This window comes from Vulpes vulpes, chromosome 14 (genome assembly GCF_048418805.1).
Source record: "Vulpes vulpes isolate BD-2025 chromosome 14, VulVul3, whole genome shotgun sequence".
Classification (NCBI taxonomy): domain Eukaryota; kingdom Metazoa; phylum Chordata; class Mammalia; order Carnivora; family Canidae; genus Vulpes; species Vulpes vulpes.
The window spans coordinates 7,481,211-7,500,980 of NC_132793.1; the positions used below are offsets into that span (position 1 = coordinate 7,481,211).

Below are 19,770 nucleotides of genomic sequence, written 5' to 3' on the forward strand. Positions count from 1 at the left end.
ACATTAGTCATGAGATACTAAAAAAGTTTACTAAGGTTTTAGCTTTCAAAAATTATGATAAAAGACATACTCTTCCTATTACTATTCCTATAAACCCAAGGAATAATTGAAAAATTTTAATGTTTGAATAAAGCTATCCAAAATAGGCCCCAAACATCCTGATCAATGCAGAATTCCACTGTGCATTGATTTGATACACAAGTGGAAGATGAGATGAGGTATACAGTCGATAGAAAAGTCTATTTCTATCATGAAATATTTTTCATACATAGGTTTCACTGGTAACGATTAATACATAAATAATTCCTGAGAACCAAACAGGGAAATATACCCACTTTCCCAAACAAAATCTGATCTTTCTACAGAGACTTTCCCCTAAGGATAATAAACAAGTAATTCTGACAAAAGAACACTGCTCTGAAGATTACAGTTTTATTTCCTAATGTGAGGACCTTTGCCGTCTCTGGAAGATTCACAGACTCATTTATAACATTTCAATTTCCAGGTACTTATAACAGAATGGGAAAGAGCTGTTTGGGAAAGAAGATCTTAAAAACCTTCTAGGAAAAAAAAACCTTCTAGGATAGTTGTAGGAGAATCAAATTGACCATATTTCTGAAAAGCAAAGCTTAAATAATTAGGCTTTGCTTATAACAGAATGAGCAGATTAAGTTGAGCAGAGCATTATCGTCATATATTCACACAAATTAGGATCTTAGGTGTTTGGAACTTCTGTCTTTACTCTCCTTATATCAAGTATTGTATTGCTGTCGGGAAGAACCATCCAGTTTTACAAACGAACAAAAAATTTTTCAAAGTCACAAGCTGACTGCTTTCAACTTTAATGTAAATGTCAGGCCATTTTACAGAGGGATTTGTATTTCTTAAAATTTAGTAATTTAAAATTCTAAAATATAAAATTAATCTGCAATGTTTAAAAAGAAAAAAAGAGCCCAAATTCTGAGGGGCAGAAAAGTGAATTCCTGATTAGATGAATCTCTTTGTAGCTAATGATCAACCCAGATATTATTAGCACCATCTTCTCTTTCCAAAATTGACTTCTGAAAGGAAAAAAGGAAAGCCCTAGAAATGCTTATTGTGTATTGATTGCAATAAGCCAGTTCTAGAATCAACCTCCTGGAGTTAGCACTATTCATTACACCATGGATGGAACTCAGTCAATGGTGCCTTCAGAAACGAATGGCCCCTCATCCTGATAATTTACCACAGTAAGCCAACAAAGAAACATAAGCAGAATAACAATATGGATATTTTCCAAAACCCAAGAGGTTGGCTTGTGTTCGGCATGACCCAGTAAATGGTACATTTTCAGCATTTTTACCTAATTCAACTGCAGTTTGTGGAATGGAATCAAACTGTGCAATGAAAATTCATATCACATCCATGAAACATCAGAATCCTCCACAGGAAATAAAGCCATATTGAATATATGACTACTTTATAATACACCTAGCACTGTAGGGGCGTAGCTCTACAATAGTTGCAGAAGCGCGCTTCAGGGTGGATCTCATAAACAAACCTGGGGAAAGAAAAAAAAAGTAGAGGAACAGTCATACAACTCACCTCCCTGCCTCAAAAGTGAACCAAGCAGCATCTCGCCCGTACCGCCGCAGGGCACTTAGCGGCCAAGAGATGAGTTTGACTCTGGGATTCTGGACGTCCCAAAGACAGATGTGCTCATATGTAATCTGCAAGGCACATTCGCCATGTACATCTAAGTTAGGGGATGGCATCAAATACACATTGAATCTCTCTGGGAGAAAAACAAAAGGTTAGTCTAAAATCCCGGGAATAAAACATCAAAGACATTGTAGGAATAAAGAGGCATTTCAAAATAATTCTAGCCCATATTCTAGGTTTAGGTTGAATATTCTGGAAGATAAACCTTTCTCATAAATTCACAGTCTCAGAAAATGATTTTTTAAACGAAGACCATGTCAAGTAACATAATAATGACACAGTCTGGCTGTCAACACACACTAAACACTATTTACATGAGCAAAGACCATTTTTAGAATTTTTAAATTTGCATAATAAAAAAATTTGTATGCCAATAAAAGACTAAAGCAGTGAAACCATTAAAAACAATTTTTTTCCTGCCAAGTACATATTAATTACACCCACATTTTTGTGTTCACAAAAGATGCAGGTGCAAAATAATTGTCACACGATTTAATGATATTAGAGTTTTATTGATCAACTCATAATTTTCATAACTAAATGAATAAAACTATATCCCAAATCATTTAAATAAAACTCCATACCAATTACCATGCACTTAACTGACCACCAGTTTGGGAAAAATCCAGTGAATGTATTTGAACTAGTTTTAACAAGAACTCTCCTCAGCCAATTACAAATATCCATTTGCTTATTTGGATGACTGCTAAAATTTAACCAAGATTACTCTAAATAAACAACTTGGCTTATTACTGCAACCAAATGTTCATCCCCACAGATTCAGTCATGATATTTCTGTTACATTTCTAGAAAATTCATTAATTTAGGAAATTAGGAGTCAAAAGCTCTAAGCGAAACATGAAGAAAAATATTACTACAGCAAATACATTTTCACCTATCCACCATTATGGTAGATTGCCTACATCTGACCAATAGTGTGGCACCAATCATATTAGTGGTATTCTAAGTTAATTGTTTTATAATAAGGAAGTCATTAGAATTCTTGTAGATTTTAGCTGAGTTTAGTAAGTAGGAGTGTCATGATTGGATGATTTCATGGATCTATTTTTTCCAATTTTCTAAAGTTATTTCAAACTCCCAATAACTCATTATTTGCTGCCTTCTAGCAACTATTATTTTAAAAGTATATTCTAACGGAGTAACAGTTCTCTCGGGGGAATTCTGGAACAAGTCAGATAGACAGTCATCATTAAGTGAGAAGTAACAGAGAAATCGATAATGACCAATTTTTTCACGTAGAAATTCTTCTACAACTCTACTTCACTCAAGAATCACAACAGTAACAGTGGTAAGAGCAATTGGTTTTGTTGCAATTACTTGAAGTCATGCAAGTTAATATTGTAAAATGACTTCAAAGACATAGTTGAGTTTTGTAATGATCCCTACTAGTTATGGACCAGGGATATTCTTATTCCTATTTGACAGAAGAGGAAATCGAGGCACAGATGGTACAGTAGAGGGAACGCCTAGGCACAGCCCATTCTTGGATTCCATTTGCAGCACCATCAGGATACAGCTTCACAAATATACATTTGTGAAAAATAGGTGCTGGTCTGAACACTCTAGATTTAAAGAAAAGCAAAACCTAACATATTTTCCTCCTTGTTTGGCTTCATATGCATCCATCCATGAGGCACTACAGGGGCATCTTCTCCGCCCGGAGCATGCTGATTTAGTGAACCATACGAGGGAGAGCCCAGGGCTTGGGTGTTATGACCCTGGAAAATGGCTTGGCTTCTCCGCACCTCAGCTTCCCAGTCTACAAAGAGACTTTTCTAAATTAGCCAAGCACTTGTAAGTCTCAGTCAATAACACCTCCATGGAGATGGATTATGGCAGATATGGTGCATCCAAAATAGTCCCAGACTGTAAATGTGTCATGAAGACAGAGTTCCAAGTGAAAGCAAGGGCATTTTTTACTAACTGGAGTGTGCACCCATGGCGAGGGTCAGTACAACTCCACATGTGCCATGTTTGTAATCAAGCCAGGGGACCCATGGCCTTTTCGGTTGTGTTCCATCCTCACGGGTGAAGTCAATAGGTTACAACAGAGCAGGACTCTGGGATCCAATCCGCCCTGTCACAAGGCTTCGTTATTTGGAAACAAAGAAATAATCCCTCACTCCCAGGCTCAAACTGTAAACCAACACTGAGTTTTGCTGAAATGTTCATGGGGGTTTTGGTCATTATTACCTAAACTGTTTTATGCCCAGGTTGAGTGTTGAGCTCAAGGAGTTGGCTCACGTGTTTCAGTTAAAAAAAAAAAAAATGGACAGAATTAGGTGGGTTTAAACCTGAGAATACATTCATGAAGTGTGGATTCTACTAAAAACATCGGAAAGCTTTTAGTGCAATACTTTCAGCGAAAAATGCAAGACAAAAAAAACAAACAAACAAACCCCCCATACCCATTATGTGGTCAAATCAGGATATTATGAGGATAGGTCCAGGAATATAGTCTGGGATCAAACACTAGCTGTAGGAATTGGAGCAAGGGCTATAGCTTTTCTGAGCTTCAGTCTCCTCATCTGTAAAACGCAGGAAAGTGTCATGGGGCTGCCAGGCAAATGACTTAATTAATTGCCTTTAATGCATTAAAGGACTTAATGCATCTGCCGCAGAAACCGGCACATAGCAGGTTCCCCCAGGTTTCTAGATGATATTATTAATATAGATACCTTCATATTTGTGCCTCGAAAACACATTAAGAAATACACTGAAATAGTGACACAGGATTTAGGTCAAATAAAGGTTCTTTTAACTTCTCTGTTTACACCATTTTTTTTTTTTTTTTTGTAATTTCAAAAATTCCACATAGGGAAGACGTCTTATGGTGGGACATAAACAGTGTTAAAGAGAGCGAAGGAGAGAATTTTCTTTACATACCACTCTGTTCTCTCTCAACCCCAGTAGCCAGTAAGTCAGGCTCTCCGAGGCTGATGTCATTGATCCGCGTGCCCACACACTCCATCTGGAGCACTTTGCACCATTCATCCGCCTCAAGATCTGTGGGAACGTCCGAAAGATTAACGCACATGCCCAGCACCTGCTTTGAACACAAAAAGCAAAAGCCCTCCCTGCCTCCGACGAACCTGATTCACAAGCAAAGGTCTTGGAGGTATCATCATTGAAATAAATCCCGATGGCGTGTTTCTTGGTGCTCTTTGGCAACCGAGCTACGTTCTTCACATTGTTGAGCTCTGTAACCTGCAAAAGCAAACCACTGCCAGTGGGATCACACTCCCCGAGTGAGCGCGCCCAGTCACCACCCCCACTCCGGTGGAAGGCACCCCGCAGGTGAACACCACTTGGCAAAAAAGGGTATTTTTGAAAGCTGTGGATTCTTTCGGTGTTATCCTTAAGACACAAGCAAGGGAGGGGAGCGAATTACCTCCCTTTTTCAATTTTTCTGAAACATAGTAAGTGGCACGAGCTGAAAACTTCATAGAGATAGAAAGCCCATTTTAGGGTTTTTCTCTCCCCAGAGTCTACCTAATGAATAATTCTCGGATCGGTATCCTTGTCCCAGTGGAGACTTTCAAATACTCCAACCCCTGGGGGGACTCCCAGTGAAGGTATCCTCCACCCATCCACCCCGAGGAAGGAAGGGAATGGAGGCCCGGTTTCATAAAGGAAGGGAATGGAGGCCCAGTGAGTCATCTCACTCTCTGATACTCAAGAATGGAGTGTCAGAAGTCCCCAAAATGCCCCTCCACTTGGGGTTCAAGTCACATATTCCAAAACAGACAGTGGGTTTTCCCATTCTGTCTTACTCTTGGTTTCTCAATGGTTGGCAGGGCCTCTGTTTTAGAGTCTGCATGGCACCCTCCATGGCATCACTTTTTCTTATCGTTAGGGAAAGCCTCGCCCATTAGACCTCTTCTCTCTCCTTCCTCTCTCCCACAGTCTCTTGGTCTCTCAAAATGTTAACACATTTATAAACCACCCCCCTCCCGCTAAGGGTACTGGTTTATTGTGTTTCCAAAATGGCCCTCAGTTATGTCCAGATCCCCTGCTGCATTCCAGGGTTGTGATCACTGGCTGCTCCATAGAAGGCATCCATGGCTTCAGGGTATTTACAAGATAAATAACACACATTAACAACTTTAACCTCCCCTTCCCATCGCTCTTTGGGGTTTTTATAAAAGAATGTATCTCCCATCTGTCTTTGCCTTCAGTTACCGAGCTCATCTTATTCTAGATTCAAGGAATGCCTGGCTCAGGAAGCAGGGGAGGAGAGAAGTCAATATCCTCCACGTATACCCTAACCTCATTATTTTATTCCCCTACTTCTTAACTTCCACTGGCTCTTTTTATAATATAAAGGCAAATTTCTTGGCATAAAATATCTTAACAGTTGCTACTGACCAAATGTTTGTGGCTCCCCAAATTTACATGTTGAAATCCTACCCCTCAAGGTGACAGTATTAAGAGGTGGGACCTTTGAGGGGCACCTGGTGGCTCAGTTGGTTAAGCATCTATGTTTGCCCCAGGTCAGAATCCCAGGGTCCTGGAATCCAGCCCCGCATCAAGCTCAGCCAGGAGTCTGCTTCTCTCTCTGCCTCTGCCTCCCCACTGGCTTGTGCTCTCTCTTGTGCACTCATTCTCTCTCTCTTTCTCTGTCTCTCTCTCTCAAATAAATAAATAAATAAATAAAATCTTAAAAAAAAAAAAAGAGGTGGGACCTTTGGTGGGTGATAGGTCTTGAGTGTGAAGCCCTACTGAACAGGATTAGTGTCCTTATAAAGAAGACCCTAGAGAGTTCCTCCTGCCTTCTGCCATGTGAGAAGATGCCTTCTATGAATGAACCAGAAAGCAAGGTCTCAGACGCTGAATCTGCCAATGCCTTGACCATGAATTTCCCACCTAGATTCTAGAACTATGAGAATTCTATTTCTGTGGTTTATAAGCTACCCAGTGTATGGTATTTTTTTATGGCAGCCCAAATACACTAAGACATCAGTGTTCCCCCCAAAAGCTGGCTAAGTAAAGCACTACCTACCTTAGCAGGAAGCTTTAGTAGCTCGACACCACCAACATTATTCTCCAGCTACTCCAAATCCCCCCGAGTTTACCAGATACAACAGTTTATTTTTTGAAGATTTCATTTATGTATTTATTTTAGAGAGAGGAAGAGTACAAGCAGGGGAAGGGGCAAAAGGAGAGAAAGAATCTCAAGCAGACTCTGTGCTAAGTGCGGAGCCCGACACAGGGCTCGATCTCACGACCCTGAGATGGTGACCTGAGCGGAAATCAAGAGTCAAATGCTTAACTGGCTGAGCCACTCAGGCACCCCACAACTGTTTATTTTTTATGTATGTATTTTTGTGCTAATACCCCAAATACAAGCACTACTAGCCACAACTACTTATTAGTCTTTCTACTTCCATCATAACCTCCTTAATTCACTGTAAACGCAGCATCCAGACGATCTTTCCACACACAAGTCTGATACCAGCATTTCTGTGCATAAAACAGAACACTTCAGTGACTTCTCTTTGCACTTGGGATAAGCAGCCAAGCCCTTAGAGTGACCATCGAGGCCCTCTGTGGTCTTCCCTGTAGCTACCTTGCCAGCCTCCTCTCTGATACCTTCCCCATGTGTCTCAAGTTCCAGCCACAATGGCTTTTGTTCAAGCCTCAGAAGGCACCATGATTCTCCTGGCATGCTTTCCTTATTTCACTTGCACCCACCTACGGGTCTTAGTTTAAATCTCAGTTACCTGCAGAGCCCTACTCGACACCCTCATCCCTCCATCTAATCAGAGTCTCCAGGCTCTGTCTTCCAGTGACATCTTTGCCCTCACGGCCCTGTAATGGGTATTATGGCCTACAGTTTAGAGCCTGTCTTGCCTCAAGAATGGAAGTTCCCTACGTTTTTGCTCACCACTGTGTCCCCTGAATCTAAAACAGAACCCGTCACCTTGGGGGAACCCACTGTATATATGTGGATTGACGAACAAAAGACCAAACACACCCACAAATTTACTTGCACGGTGCTTCTTCAAGGTGAATGTCTCTTTCTCCAGAAAAATTTTACTTTTCCTGCAAGGCCAACTTCCTCTGGGAAACTTGCCCTGACTTCAGTGTGAATTACTCATTATCACCTTCTCTCTGTTCCCAGGTATGCGGTATGAAGCTTCGTTCTATTATCTGTTATTGTAATTAATCCATCGATCTCTCCAGCACCCAGCTAGACGTGAGTCTCCTATCAATGACTTACTGATGGTCTGAATCAATGACAGACAATCATCTGAGAATCAACATTTATTGAGTCTGCACCGTATACCACACACTGTGCTTGGACTACTTTTACATAATATGTCACACTTGATCTTCATAAACACCCTGCGAGATAGATATTATTGCCAGCTATTTTCCAGCTGAAGAAGCTGTGGATGAGAAAGGTCAAAGTCATGTGTGCAAGGTCACAGCTAAAAAATGGCAGCACCAAGTTCTGAATGAGGCAAACTGCCCCCAAAGCCAGTGCTCTTCGCCCATCTGAAATACCAAGGACCGACTCTAAATACTTTCAGCTCAGAGAATCTTTAGCCCAGAAAGTCATCTCCATCTCATATTCGAGGACTTCTTTTTCACTGGTGTGTACACTGGGGGCAGGGAGGTGCTGGTGGGGGTGCTGAAGTAGGGTAGGGCATAAGTGCCCCAGGCTTTATTCTGACCCCCATTATGTAAGAGTAGTCTACTCTAACCTGAGGCACAGCACCAACTTTGAAATATGTCATTTCACTGCACATCCATTAAAGGTATAGAGGAAGGAATGTCACCTGAAAGGGTCAGAAAATGTAGGGAGAATTGCATGAGTCAGAGCACAATTACCCGTTTTGGAAATTGGTTTAGATAATAAGCAACCCAGCACCCTCGGCTCGGGGGAGGTAAGTGTTCAGGGCAGGCAGGATTATGTTTTTATGTGTCAAAGGACTATCAGGTTCTAACACAACAGTTTCTGCCCCCCAGTTCAGAACTACATCTCAATGAGCACGTGCTTGCACACATATCTCCCCACACCAGCCACATTCACACCCTCTGTCTTTCAAAAGAACTGCAACCTATGCCAATCCATAATAGAGCCTTCCTCAAAATACGTGCTAAAGTGAAAATTATGAGAACATTTGCAAATAGATTTATATCACTTAAAAACCTGTATAAGACATATTTATTTCCACCATCGCTCCATTTTGTAAATGAGAAAACCAAAAACAGAACATATTTTTTCATATTCCTTTTACAAAGACATCATTTGCCCCTGAAGAATCACTTTTGAAGCAAATGTAGATTTTGATAAGGTCTCAGGTTTTTGTGTAATATGGATGATATTTTAAACGGGGGCTAGTAAGTGTATCTCATCACCAACACTGACTGTATTGGAGCCTCAATATGACCTCAGAGAAGATGAGCATTCAGGACCATGCGCAGGCAATATCTGCAGGTCACCTTCTGTTTGAACTTCTTGTCTTTTTCTTATGTCTCAGATCAGAAGTTATTTTGTACCAAGTTCAAAACTTTTTAGGAAAACTCCATTCTGAGCCTCTGTAGTCAGAGATTTTACTTTTCTTTCACAGTGTAAGAGAAAAGACACACCCTAAGCTCTACACGAATTTTGCCATTTTTGTGTAGAGATTCACAAGTAAAGTGCAAAAACTTCTTCAAGGTGTAACAGCATCAAGGGAGGAGTGACTTAAACACAACTGTAGGAGAGTTACATTCCCTCTTCAGGAATCTTCCTTGAGGGGGTGCCTGGGTGGCTCAGTCGGTTAAGTGTCTGCCTTCAGCTCAGGTCATGATCCCAGGGTCCTGGGATCGAGTCCCACACATTGGGCTTCCTGCTCATCAGGGAGTTTGCTTCTCCCTCTGTGCTTTCTCTCTCTCTCTCAAATAAATAAATAAAATCTTTTTTTTAAAAAAAAAGAATCTTCCTTGAATCTATTCATTCATGAATTTTTTAACTCATTTCTTATTCATATTTAAAAGGAGGAAACAAACAGAGAACCATTTTACCAGGGAGGGATAAGGAAGTGCTATGAGGACAAACAAAGCTGTGAAAAAAGATTTAGTGTGAGCTCAGGAGAATTCTGCTATTTTACATAAGGGGGCAAGGAGGTCCTTTCAGAGAAGGGAGCATTTGAGCAGAGGCTCATAAGATCTGAAAAGGTGAATCATGAATAACTGGACCCAGCCATTCCAGGCACAGGTAACAGAAAATGCAGTCTCTGAGGTAGGAATCTACTTGTTTGGCTAATAGGTTTACAAGTTTGCTAATAGGTTTTAACATTTGACCTCTTGTCCTTGACATCTGCCCTCAAGGATAAGCCTCCTCTGCAGTCCCCTCTCTCCCCCAGGCATCTCCCTGTCCACCTTCCTCATAAGGCTCTGCAGCTCATGCAATGCCAGTAGACCTAAGGAAGTCAATATCTCTAAGCTCTTTCATTTTTTTTTTTTATTTCAATCTGGCCAAGACTTGTTTTCCGGAGCTCCTTGAGCATCTTTATGATGGTTATCTCAAATTCTTTCTCAAGTAATTCATAGACTTCCATTTCTTTAGGGTCACTTTCTAAAGATTTATTTTGTTACTTTGATTGAGCTGTTTCCTGTTCCTTCATGTCCCTTGTAAGTTTGTGTTGGGATCCACAGATTTGACAAAACATTCACCTCTCTCAGAATTTATGGACTGGTTTTGTACAGGGAAAGAACCAAACAGCCTTGAGCAGAAGAATACAATAACTGAATTGAAAATTCACTAGCAAGGTTCGGAACAGATTTGATCAAGCAGAAGAAAGAATCAGAAAACTTGAAGACCAGTTCTTTGAAATTCTCCAGGCAGAGGAAAACAATGCACGAACAAGAGAACTATGTGTTTGGGATCAGAATGTGATCTCAGTACTCAGTTACCTGAGCTGACAGCCTGTATATCTTAACAAAGCACGGGCTTAATTCATTATTGGGATTTATATATTACTTTGAGAGCCACGCTAATTATTAGAACATCATAAGCTAAATCCAAAAAGTATACTTTATTTCAACTGAAGCTAAACTACAATTTTAAATATAAAATATTAGGGACACCTAGGTGGTTCACTGGTTGAGCATCTACCTTTGGCTCAGGTCGTCATCCCAGGGTCCTGGGATCAAATCCTGCATCAGGTTCCCCACAGGGAGAACCTGTGGGGAGCCTGTTTCTCCTCTGCCTGTGTCTCTGCCTCTCTCTGTGTCTCTCATGAATAAATAAATAAAATCTTTAAAATAAATAAATAACATGTTAAAACATCATATTCAAAACAGAAATAGTTTTATTAAATCACCATGGCAAACATAGTTTATTCCCATTTCTATAAGAAAAAAATTATATATGCATGCTTGCCCACATATATATTCTTCTACATATTTGTAGTGAGGAGGACTAAGGGTCTGGTAGTCTTCTGTGTTTGTCTCTTTGTATTGTTGGGTTTTTTACTATATGCATCCAAATTAGAAAGGAAGAAGTAAAATTATCTCTGTTTGCAGATGACATCATCTTAACATGTAGAAAATGCTAAAGATCTGTCTCTCACACAAATGCACAAACACCTGTTAGAACTAGTGAATTAATTCAGTAGAGCTGCAGGATACAAAAGGAATGAACAAAAATCATTTGTGTTTCTATATACTGACAGTGAACAATCTCAAAAGAAAATTAAGAAAAAATCCTGAGTACAAGAACACTAAAAATAGTAAAATACTTAACAATAAATGAAACCAAGGAAGAAAAAAATTTATGCACTGAAAATTACAAAACAATGTTGAAGAAAGTTAAATAAGGTACAAATAAATGGGAAGACATCCCTCATTCATGCACTGAAAGACTTAATATTGTTAACAAGTCCACATTTGGGGCGCCTGGGTGGCTCAACTGGTTAATTAATCATCCAACTCTTGATCTTGGCTCAGGTTATGATCTCAGCATTGTGAGATGGAGCCCGGGGTCAGGTTCGAAGCTCAGTGTGGAGTCTGCTCGAGATTCTCTCTCCCTCTGCCCTTCCCTACCTCCCTGCTCATGCACACTCTCTCTCTAAAATAAACAAACAAGCAAATAAATAAATCTTTAAAAAAATAAAATAAGATAAAATGTTTATACTACCTAAGTTATCTACAGAGTCAACATAACCTCTTTCAAAATCCTGATGCACTATTTGCAGATAGAAAAAGGCCATCCTTTAATTTGTATGGAATCCCAAAGGACCCTGAACATGTAGTCAGATGATCTTGAGAAGGAATGAAACTGAAGGCCTCACACTTACTAACTTCAAAATATATTACAAAGGTACAGTAATCAAAACTGGATGGTACTAGCACAAAGACAGACATACAGACCCACGGAATAAAATAAAGGACTCAGAAATAAACTGTTGCCAAGAAAACACGATGGGGAAAGGAGAGTTTCTTCAACAAATGGTGTTGGGTAACTGGATATCCACGTGCGGAAGTATGCAGGCGGACCCTCATCTTGCACAAAAATCAACTCAAAATTGATTAAAGACTTAAATGTATGTCTTATAAGTATAAACTTCAAAAGAAAACACAGCAGAAAAAAAGTTGCATTAACATTGGCCTGGCAAAGATTTATTGGCTCTTCATGCACTGAATGGGACAAAACAAAAAAAGTCTGCGTAGTAAAGAAAACATTCAACAAAGTGAAAAGCAACCTAAAGAATGGGTTAAAATATTTGCAAACCATCTATCTGTCCAGGGCTTAATATCATATATATATTATGGAACCCCTTAATATTATATATATATATATATATATATATATATATATATATGGAACCCCTACAATTCAACAGCTAAAAAGCAGCCCAATTAAGAAATGAACAAATGACTTGAATAGACATTTTTTTCAAAGACCTAGAAATTGCGAACAGTTATAAGTCGCTAACCATCACTAATCTTCAGGGAAATGCAAATCAAAACCATGAGATATTTGCCTCTCACATGTTAGGATGGCCATTATTTACAGAAAAAAAAAACTGAAGGGAAATTGGAATCTCTGTGGATTGTTGGTGGGAAAGTTGATGCAGCCACTATGGGAGACAGGATGGAGATTTCTTAAAAAATTAAAAATAGAATTCCCACGTGACCAAGCAATTCCCACTTCTGAGTATTGTACATCCAAATATACAAAAACAGGATCTCAAGGAGATATTCGCACTTTCACGTTCAAAGCAGCATATTCACAACAGACAAGATCTGGAAACAACCTGAAATGTCTACGGACCAATAAACAGATAAAGCAATATGGTATATGCATCCTGTAGGATATTTATTCAGACTTAAAAAAGGAAGGAAATTCTATCATTTGTGACAAGAAGGATGAACCTGGAGGATATTATGCTATAATAAGCCGGTCATAGAGAGGCAAATACTGCATGATTCCACTTATATAAGTTATCCACGGTAGTGAAAATCTGAAGCAGAAGCTGGGATGGTGGTTGCCAGGGGATGGGGGGAGGGCGCAACCAGAAGTAGCTATTCAATGGGCACAGAGTTTCAATCATAGGGGACAAAAAAGTTCTAGAGATCTGCTATACAGCAGTAGACATATAATTAACAATACTGTACTGTATACTTAAAAAGTTATCAAGAGGGTAGATTTCAAGCCATGTGTTTTTTTTACCACATTAAAAAAAAAATTTCCGTAGCAAAATGTAGCTAGAATTTAAGAACATTAGTTTCTTTCCACTGTATTTCTTTTTATTTTTTTTTATTTTTATTTTTCCACTGTATTTCTTTTTAAATGTTAATTCTTGTTCATGGCAGGAGATACTGGTCTTCTACTGATGGTAGTAAGAGAATTTGCTCATACCATGAATTTACTTAAACAGAAAAGTGAGGTGATTTCAAGCAAAAGATTAAGTAAATATGACTAGAGGTGCTACTGTGCTAAGAAACATTAATGAATAAATGACAAAGAACTGAAAATTGAGAAAAATACCATAAACCTACTACTACTACTGATCCATTATTAGTATTATGTTTATTCATGAGAGACATAGAGAGAGAGGCAGCGACATGGGCAGAAGGAGAAGCAGGCTCCCCACAGGAGCCCAATGCAGGACTTGAACCCAGGACCCTGACCTGAGCCAAAGGCAGACGCTCAACCACTGAGCCACCCAGACACTCTTACTACTAATATTATGAAACTGAGTTCATTTCATTTCGTTTTCTTGAGTCAACAGTCCAGGTGAATCAATTGACCTAAAGGTCCGAGAGTCACCCAGAACAACTCTCACTGGCTTGACAGCTGCAGAACAATAGATTGCGATAGAAACTTGGTAAAGACCTGGTTCCCACTTGAGATCCCAAAGGTCACCCATCTGAATAACACCATTTGTTTTCCTTTTGCCTTTTTTGCCCATTTCATGACTGCATTTCCTGAGTGAGAAAGACAATAAAGTACTTCTAGCCTCATGACTGAAATCTGAAATTTCTTTGAGAAATACGATGAAAGAACTATTCCAAAGAGAGGTCTAAGGTCAGGTCCTTCGATATACATTTTCATTACTAACAGAACAGTTTTGATAGTAGAAAAGAAAGTTGAATCTTGTGATTAAAAATGGTATATAAATAGACTAAATATTTTTACCTACTACCTACCCTTTTATATACTCTCCAGCTAAAACAATAGCAGATCCCAAGTTAGATAATCAAAATAACTTCTGTTTACTTGGGGGGCTGCCTGTCTGGTTACCTTTTCAAATTAATCTGTGACTTCTCAGTTTCAACCTTGCTTTTCATCTACTAGGATATATTTAAGCTTACTGACTCCAGAGATTTTTCTCCTGAAATGAACCTAAAAAACGTGTAGCTATCAAAAAAGACTGGGAATATCTGTATGGCTTCCAGAAAACTGTCAATATTAGGGCCTTGAAAATGCTTGATTTTCTCTAGAAATTATATGTTTACTCTCAAGAGCCCCACTTCGTGTCAGGCTTAATCTGATTTTGCACATCCTGGGGCCATTTCTTCCTGACGGAAATTATCATGGACTAATTAAAAATTCACAGAAGATAGAGGCTCCCTAAAAAATCTGCTGGTAAAAGATAATGAACACTAAATAGGAAGTTCTCTGATGCATAAAGTATGCTTCTAAGCATGGAGGTTGGAACAGATTAGGCAATGATGAGACTTGGCAGGAGGATTCTGTCTCTAGGACTTGGAGGAACTGAAAATAAGACCAACGGTAAAGTCTGCCCCTCCTACTAATCTTCATTTTCTATCGTTTATCAAATTATTTGTTCACAATCATCCATTCTCTCCCAGTCCTTCTGATTCTTTACCAATGGGTTTGGACTTGGCCACACAACTGGCTTTGGCCAACAGAACATGACCTGACAGGCCACGTCCAAGAAGACGCTTGAGGTGTGTGCATATTTACGTCAGTTCTGCCTTCCTTGAGCTTCAGCCTGTCACTATGAGAGGTTCCCTACCATCCTGGATCTCTAAATGTACAGACAGATGGATTTCGGCTGAGTGAAATTAATCCAGCTGTGCTCAGGACACCCACGGCCAACCCACACCCCTCATGTAACAAGGGCAGGAGATAAAAGATGTGTCGCTATAGGCTGCTAAGATTTTGGAACTGTTGTCACAGCAGACGTTGGTTAAGACACCCTCTGTTCAGTGTTCTTCTGGCCAGGAATTCTCATGGAGATTTTCTCTCAAATCTCATCGTATAGTAACATTGCTTTAGGTACAAAGGAGACCAGATTTCCTAGCCAAACACATCATGATCAACTAGGACACTGGTTATCAACTTAAGTAGTCAAATCAGTTGCTTTTTAAAATCTTTCAGAAAAAAAGAAAGTATTTGTTAATTTAAGAAAAGACACTCTGAACTAAACTCATCTTTCCTACTTGGACCTTAAAGTGTTGAAGAATACTCAACTTTTTTAAAAAAAAACACTTGCTTTTGTGTGGGTACATATGGGACCCTGGTTTATAACTTGGGCTACTGCTCAGTGCAGTTCTGCTTGAGACGCTCAGAGCAGGAATTCATGTATTAGGACCTGCGGATCAGACACACACAGTCAAGGACAGAAATCCTGAGAAGATAGCCCAGTGCATCTTTACGTGCACACACGCCTGGGTAACCACCACACATACTGGGTCAGAAAAAAAAAAAAACATTTTAGTCACTACCACCACTTCCCAGGTCAGTGCTGCCCACAAGTAAGATCACTACTCTGACCTTCATCACAGTTGGTTAGTTCCTTTTTTTTTTTTTTGGTAGTTCTTTTAAAAATTTTATATAGATGGAATAATCTTACATATTTTTCCATGTCCAGATTTTTTTTACCCAACCTCATGTCTGTGAGATTTTTTCCATGTTGTCTTCTATATAAGAAGTTTTGGTTTCTATATGGTATTCCATTGTATGAATGACCTTTTTGTTTTTAAACATTTGGTTGGCTTTCATTTTAGATGTAGCTCTTATAGAAATATGTGATTTGGGGATACCTGGGTGGCTCAGCAGTTAAGCGTCTGCCTTTGGCTCAGGATGTGATCCCAGGGTCCTGGGATCGAGTCCTGCATCGGGCTCCCTATGAAGAGTCTGCTTCTCCCTCTGCCTGTGTCTCTGCTTCTCTCTCTATCTCTCTCATGAATAAATAAGTAAAATCTTCAAAAAAAAAAAAGAAATACGTGATTTTAAGAAACATATAGTTGGAATATTCCATTTTTATTTAATCTAATCCATTGTCTCTTGGTATAGGTGTTAAATCAATTTAAATTAATTCTTACAATTGACATTTTGGGAATTAGTTCAGTCCTCTTCTATTCTTTTATTTTTTTTAAGATTTTCTTTTATTTATTTATTTATTTATTTATTTAGAGCATGAGTAGGGGGCAGGGGCAGAGGGAAAAGGAGAGCATCTCAAGCTGATTCCGGACTGAGTGTGGAGCCCGACGCAGGGCTTGATTTCACACCCGTGAGGTGGTGACCTGAGCCAAAATCAAGAGCGGGGACACTTAACTGACTGAGCCTCCCAGGAGCTCCAGCCCTTTTTTTTATTCTTTCTAATCCCCTTATGCTTTGTTTTTTAAAACAAACGTTTTCTTTGTCTTTGCCCTTTGCCTTTTGCTCAGGGAATTTTGCGTTATCATTTTCTTTTCCAAAATATTACTGTGAAGATTTTCAACACAGAGAAGCTGAAAGAATAAGACATTGGGCTCTGTCACCTGGAATCCACAATTACAACATTTTGCCACCTGTATTTAGTTTGCTTCACCTCTCTTTACATTTAAATATGTGGGAGTGCAAGTGTGTCGTGTGTACATGCACACTTGTGTACACATTTGGTTTGGTTTGAAGTATTTGAAAGTAAATTACAGACAGAAACACACATTAACCCTACAACTTTGCAAACCAATTTTAAAAATACCAGGGTTCACTCACATCACATCAGTGCCATTTTCACAACTAAGAAAATGGGCAACGGTTCCTTGTATTATCTAATTTCCAGTCATCTTCAAAGTTCCTTAGAAGTCCCCAGAATGTCTTTTAGAACTGTGCCCACATCCCTCCACCACCACCCAGTCTAGGATCCAACAAAGACTCAGGCATTGCATTTCTTCTTCTGAGTGTCTTTCCATTTGGAAGAGTCCTCACATTTTACAAATGATACTATCATTTTGAAAAGATGATGTCAGTTTTCTTGTAGAATATTCCACTTCTAGATCTGTTTATTTTTCCATGATGATCTTAATTTTTCTACCCCTTGTATGTCTTCTGAAGTGGAAGCTACACTTAAAGGGTTAATGAGATTCAGAAACAAATACTCCGGAAGACATGCTGTGGGCTTTCCACTGCATCATATATCAGAAGATACATAATGTCAGAATGTCCCTCTTTTAGTGAGGTGCAGTTTGATCACTTGGGGGTAGCCACCATTTCTCTCTATCATAAAACAGCAATTTTTGGATTTGTACTTAAGCTGGGTGACACTTTGGCATCCTGTGAATATCCTGTTCCTCAACTACTTCCAGGGAATTATCTTAGCATCCACTGAAGACTCTTACCTGCAACAAAATGCTATGCATTTATCGTGATGACCACGTGATGTATAGAATTGCCGAATCATCATATATAAACTACTATAACACTGTATGTTAATTATATCTCAATAAAAAATTTTAGAATGCTATTCTTTTTAATCTAATTAGTCTATCAACCTAAGCCCCTATGTCTACGACTGCCAGAGTCAAGATAAATACTGACAGAGGATGGTTTTAGCGTTCCCATCCCCATACTGCTTTTTATTAAAATAACCTGGAAGCACCACAAATACTAATAGAATTGCTATTACTAGTCACCTATTATTTCAAAATTGTGTAACTACTGCATTTTGATCAGGTGAGCAAGTTCATTGATCCAGAATTTACTCTGTATGTTTAGCAGCTAGAAGTGCCTGCCACACACCTCTTATGGTATATGCACTTGGGTGCCCTGATCCTCACTCTTCCACCAAGATGTGCCAATAGGTGAGTTGCTGTACACAATCGGGTAGCTTACGTGAGAAGAGAACCATGCATTTGTGACTTGACAGCATCATCAGTCTCTTCCCAGGTGTTTCTGCGGGGACAACTAGCTAACTGTTAGCACCACTGCAAGTCCTCACTGTAGTTAGTTAGGATTGAGGAAACCCACATAGAGGTGAATGTGGGGGTCCATGGAGGTCATGCTTCCCAAGCCTGGTGAGAAGGGACACTGGTGATTCTTTGCTTCTCAAGCCTCTATTGGCACTTGTGTGCCATCTTATCGGGACTTCAATCTGCCTGCCACGAGGCAACCTTCCTTCATCAGAGACTCAAGGCAGATGGTGAAGGCGGTCCACCTCGCCTTTCCTGGACCAGCACAGGAAATGACAGAAGGCTACCTTGTTGGTGGTGTGCTTTTTGGCTCCTGCGTGTGATTATGTTGGATGGTATGGCCTGAAAAATCAATCTGAACAACTTCGATTGACTTTTCTCAAGATATATTCCAACCATGTGTTCTCCTCCCACAGATTCCAAGTTCCTCTAAGAGAAACAGATTTTTTTCCGTAGCTGGAAGAAATACAGTTGTGCACTGAAGTATCCATACAGGTCCTGCTCATCCAATGGACAGTTCTTTGGAGCTTTCAGACTGTTTCTCTACACCTCTCTGCAAATATGGTCTATTGTAGTGCTAGAGGTCATTATACTGAATGGTCACAACTCTCCTGAAATAAAGGCAGTGCCCAATTTATTGTTTTCCTGAGCCTAAAAGCCCAATTGAAGATCATTTCATTTATAGGGCTTTTACTTTTCAAATCCCTTTAAGCAGGACCACATGGCACTTGCTCTTCTTTGCCTAGAAACACTCTTCCTGTAGATACCTCCATGGCTCATTTCCACCCCATCTCCTGCTACATACACACCTCATCTCAATAACACCATTTCTGATTTCATCTATCTGAAATTGCAAACTCTCATTCCATACTTCCTATCCCTTTTCTCTACTTTAATTTCTTCCTTAGCATTTATCAGTTGCACCAACATACTACAGATTTTACTTGTATACTTTCTTTATATCTGTCTTTTCCCCCATTCAATTAAGGGCAGAGCCACACAGGTGGAGTGGATGAGAATGGCCCGTGGAGCTGAGCTGCCAGCAGCTGGCTTGCCCCTACACTGCAGTCTTAACCACAGGAAGGATGGGAGCATGGCCTTAGGGTGAAGGTAAAAGTCTGGGGAGGGCAGCAGACAACCACGTGGTAAGTGACTCCACCTTCAGACCAGGAGGAAGAAGACAAGGAGGCACCTGAGAGCTTCCCAACCCTTATGCAATTCCTGGTTTTTAGTTTTCTGAAACTCAAAAACACAAAGTCCTATGTAATGCCACCAAAAGAAAGAAATATTCAACACTCTCCTAAATTTCTGATAAATCTTTAAGTATGCCATCCAATTAGGAACTACCCCCCCCCCAAAAAAAGACTGCCAAATTAACTTGGCTCTTTAAAGCCATGCTCCAGATGT

General features: G+C 39.7%; 1 protein-coding gene across 2 annotated transcripts in view; it reads right to left on the reverse strand.

Annotated features, from left to right (window-relative positions):
* DOK5 (docking protein 5) overlaps window positions 1-19,770 on the reverse strand; it is a 152,738-nt gene that overhangs the window by 47,788 nt on the left and 85,180 nt on the right. For both annotated transcript variants that reach the window (XM_026014692.2, XM_072735544.1), the window contains exons 3-5: window positions 4,815-4,929; window positions 4,609-4,728; window positions 1,585-1,774 (exon numbers count right to left, since the gene is read on the reverse strand). In XM_026014692.2, coding sequence (XP_025870477.1) covers window positions 1,585-1,774; window positions 4,609-4,728; window positions 4,815-4,929 — 425 coding nt within the window. The remainder of the gene's footprint in view (window positions 1-1,584; window positions 1,775-4,608; window positions 4,729-4,814; window positions 4,930-19,770) is intronic.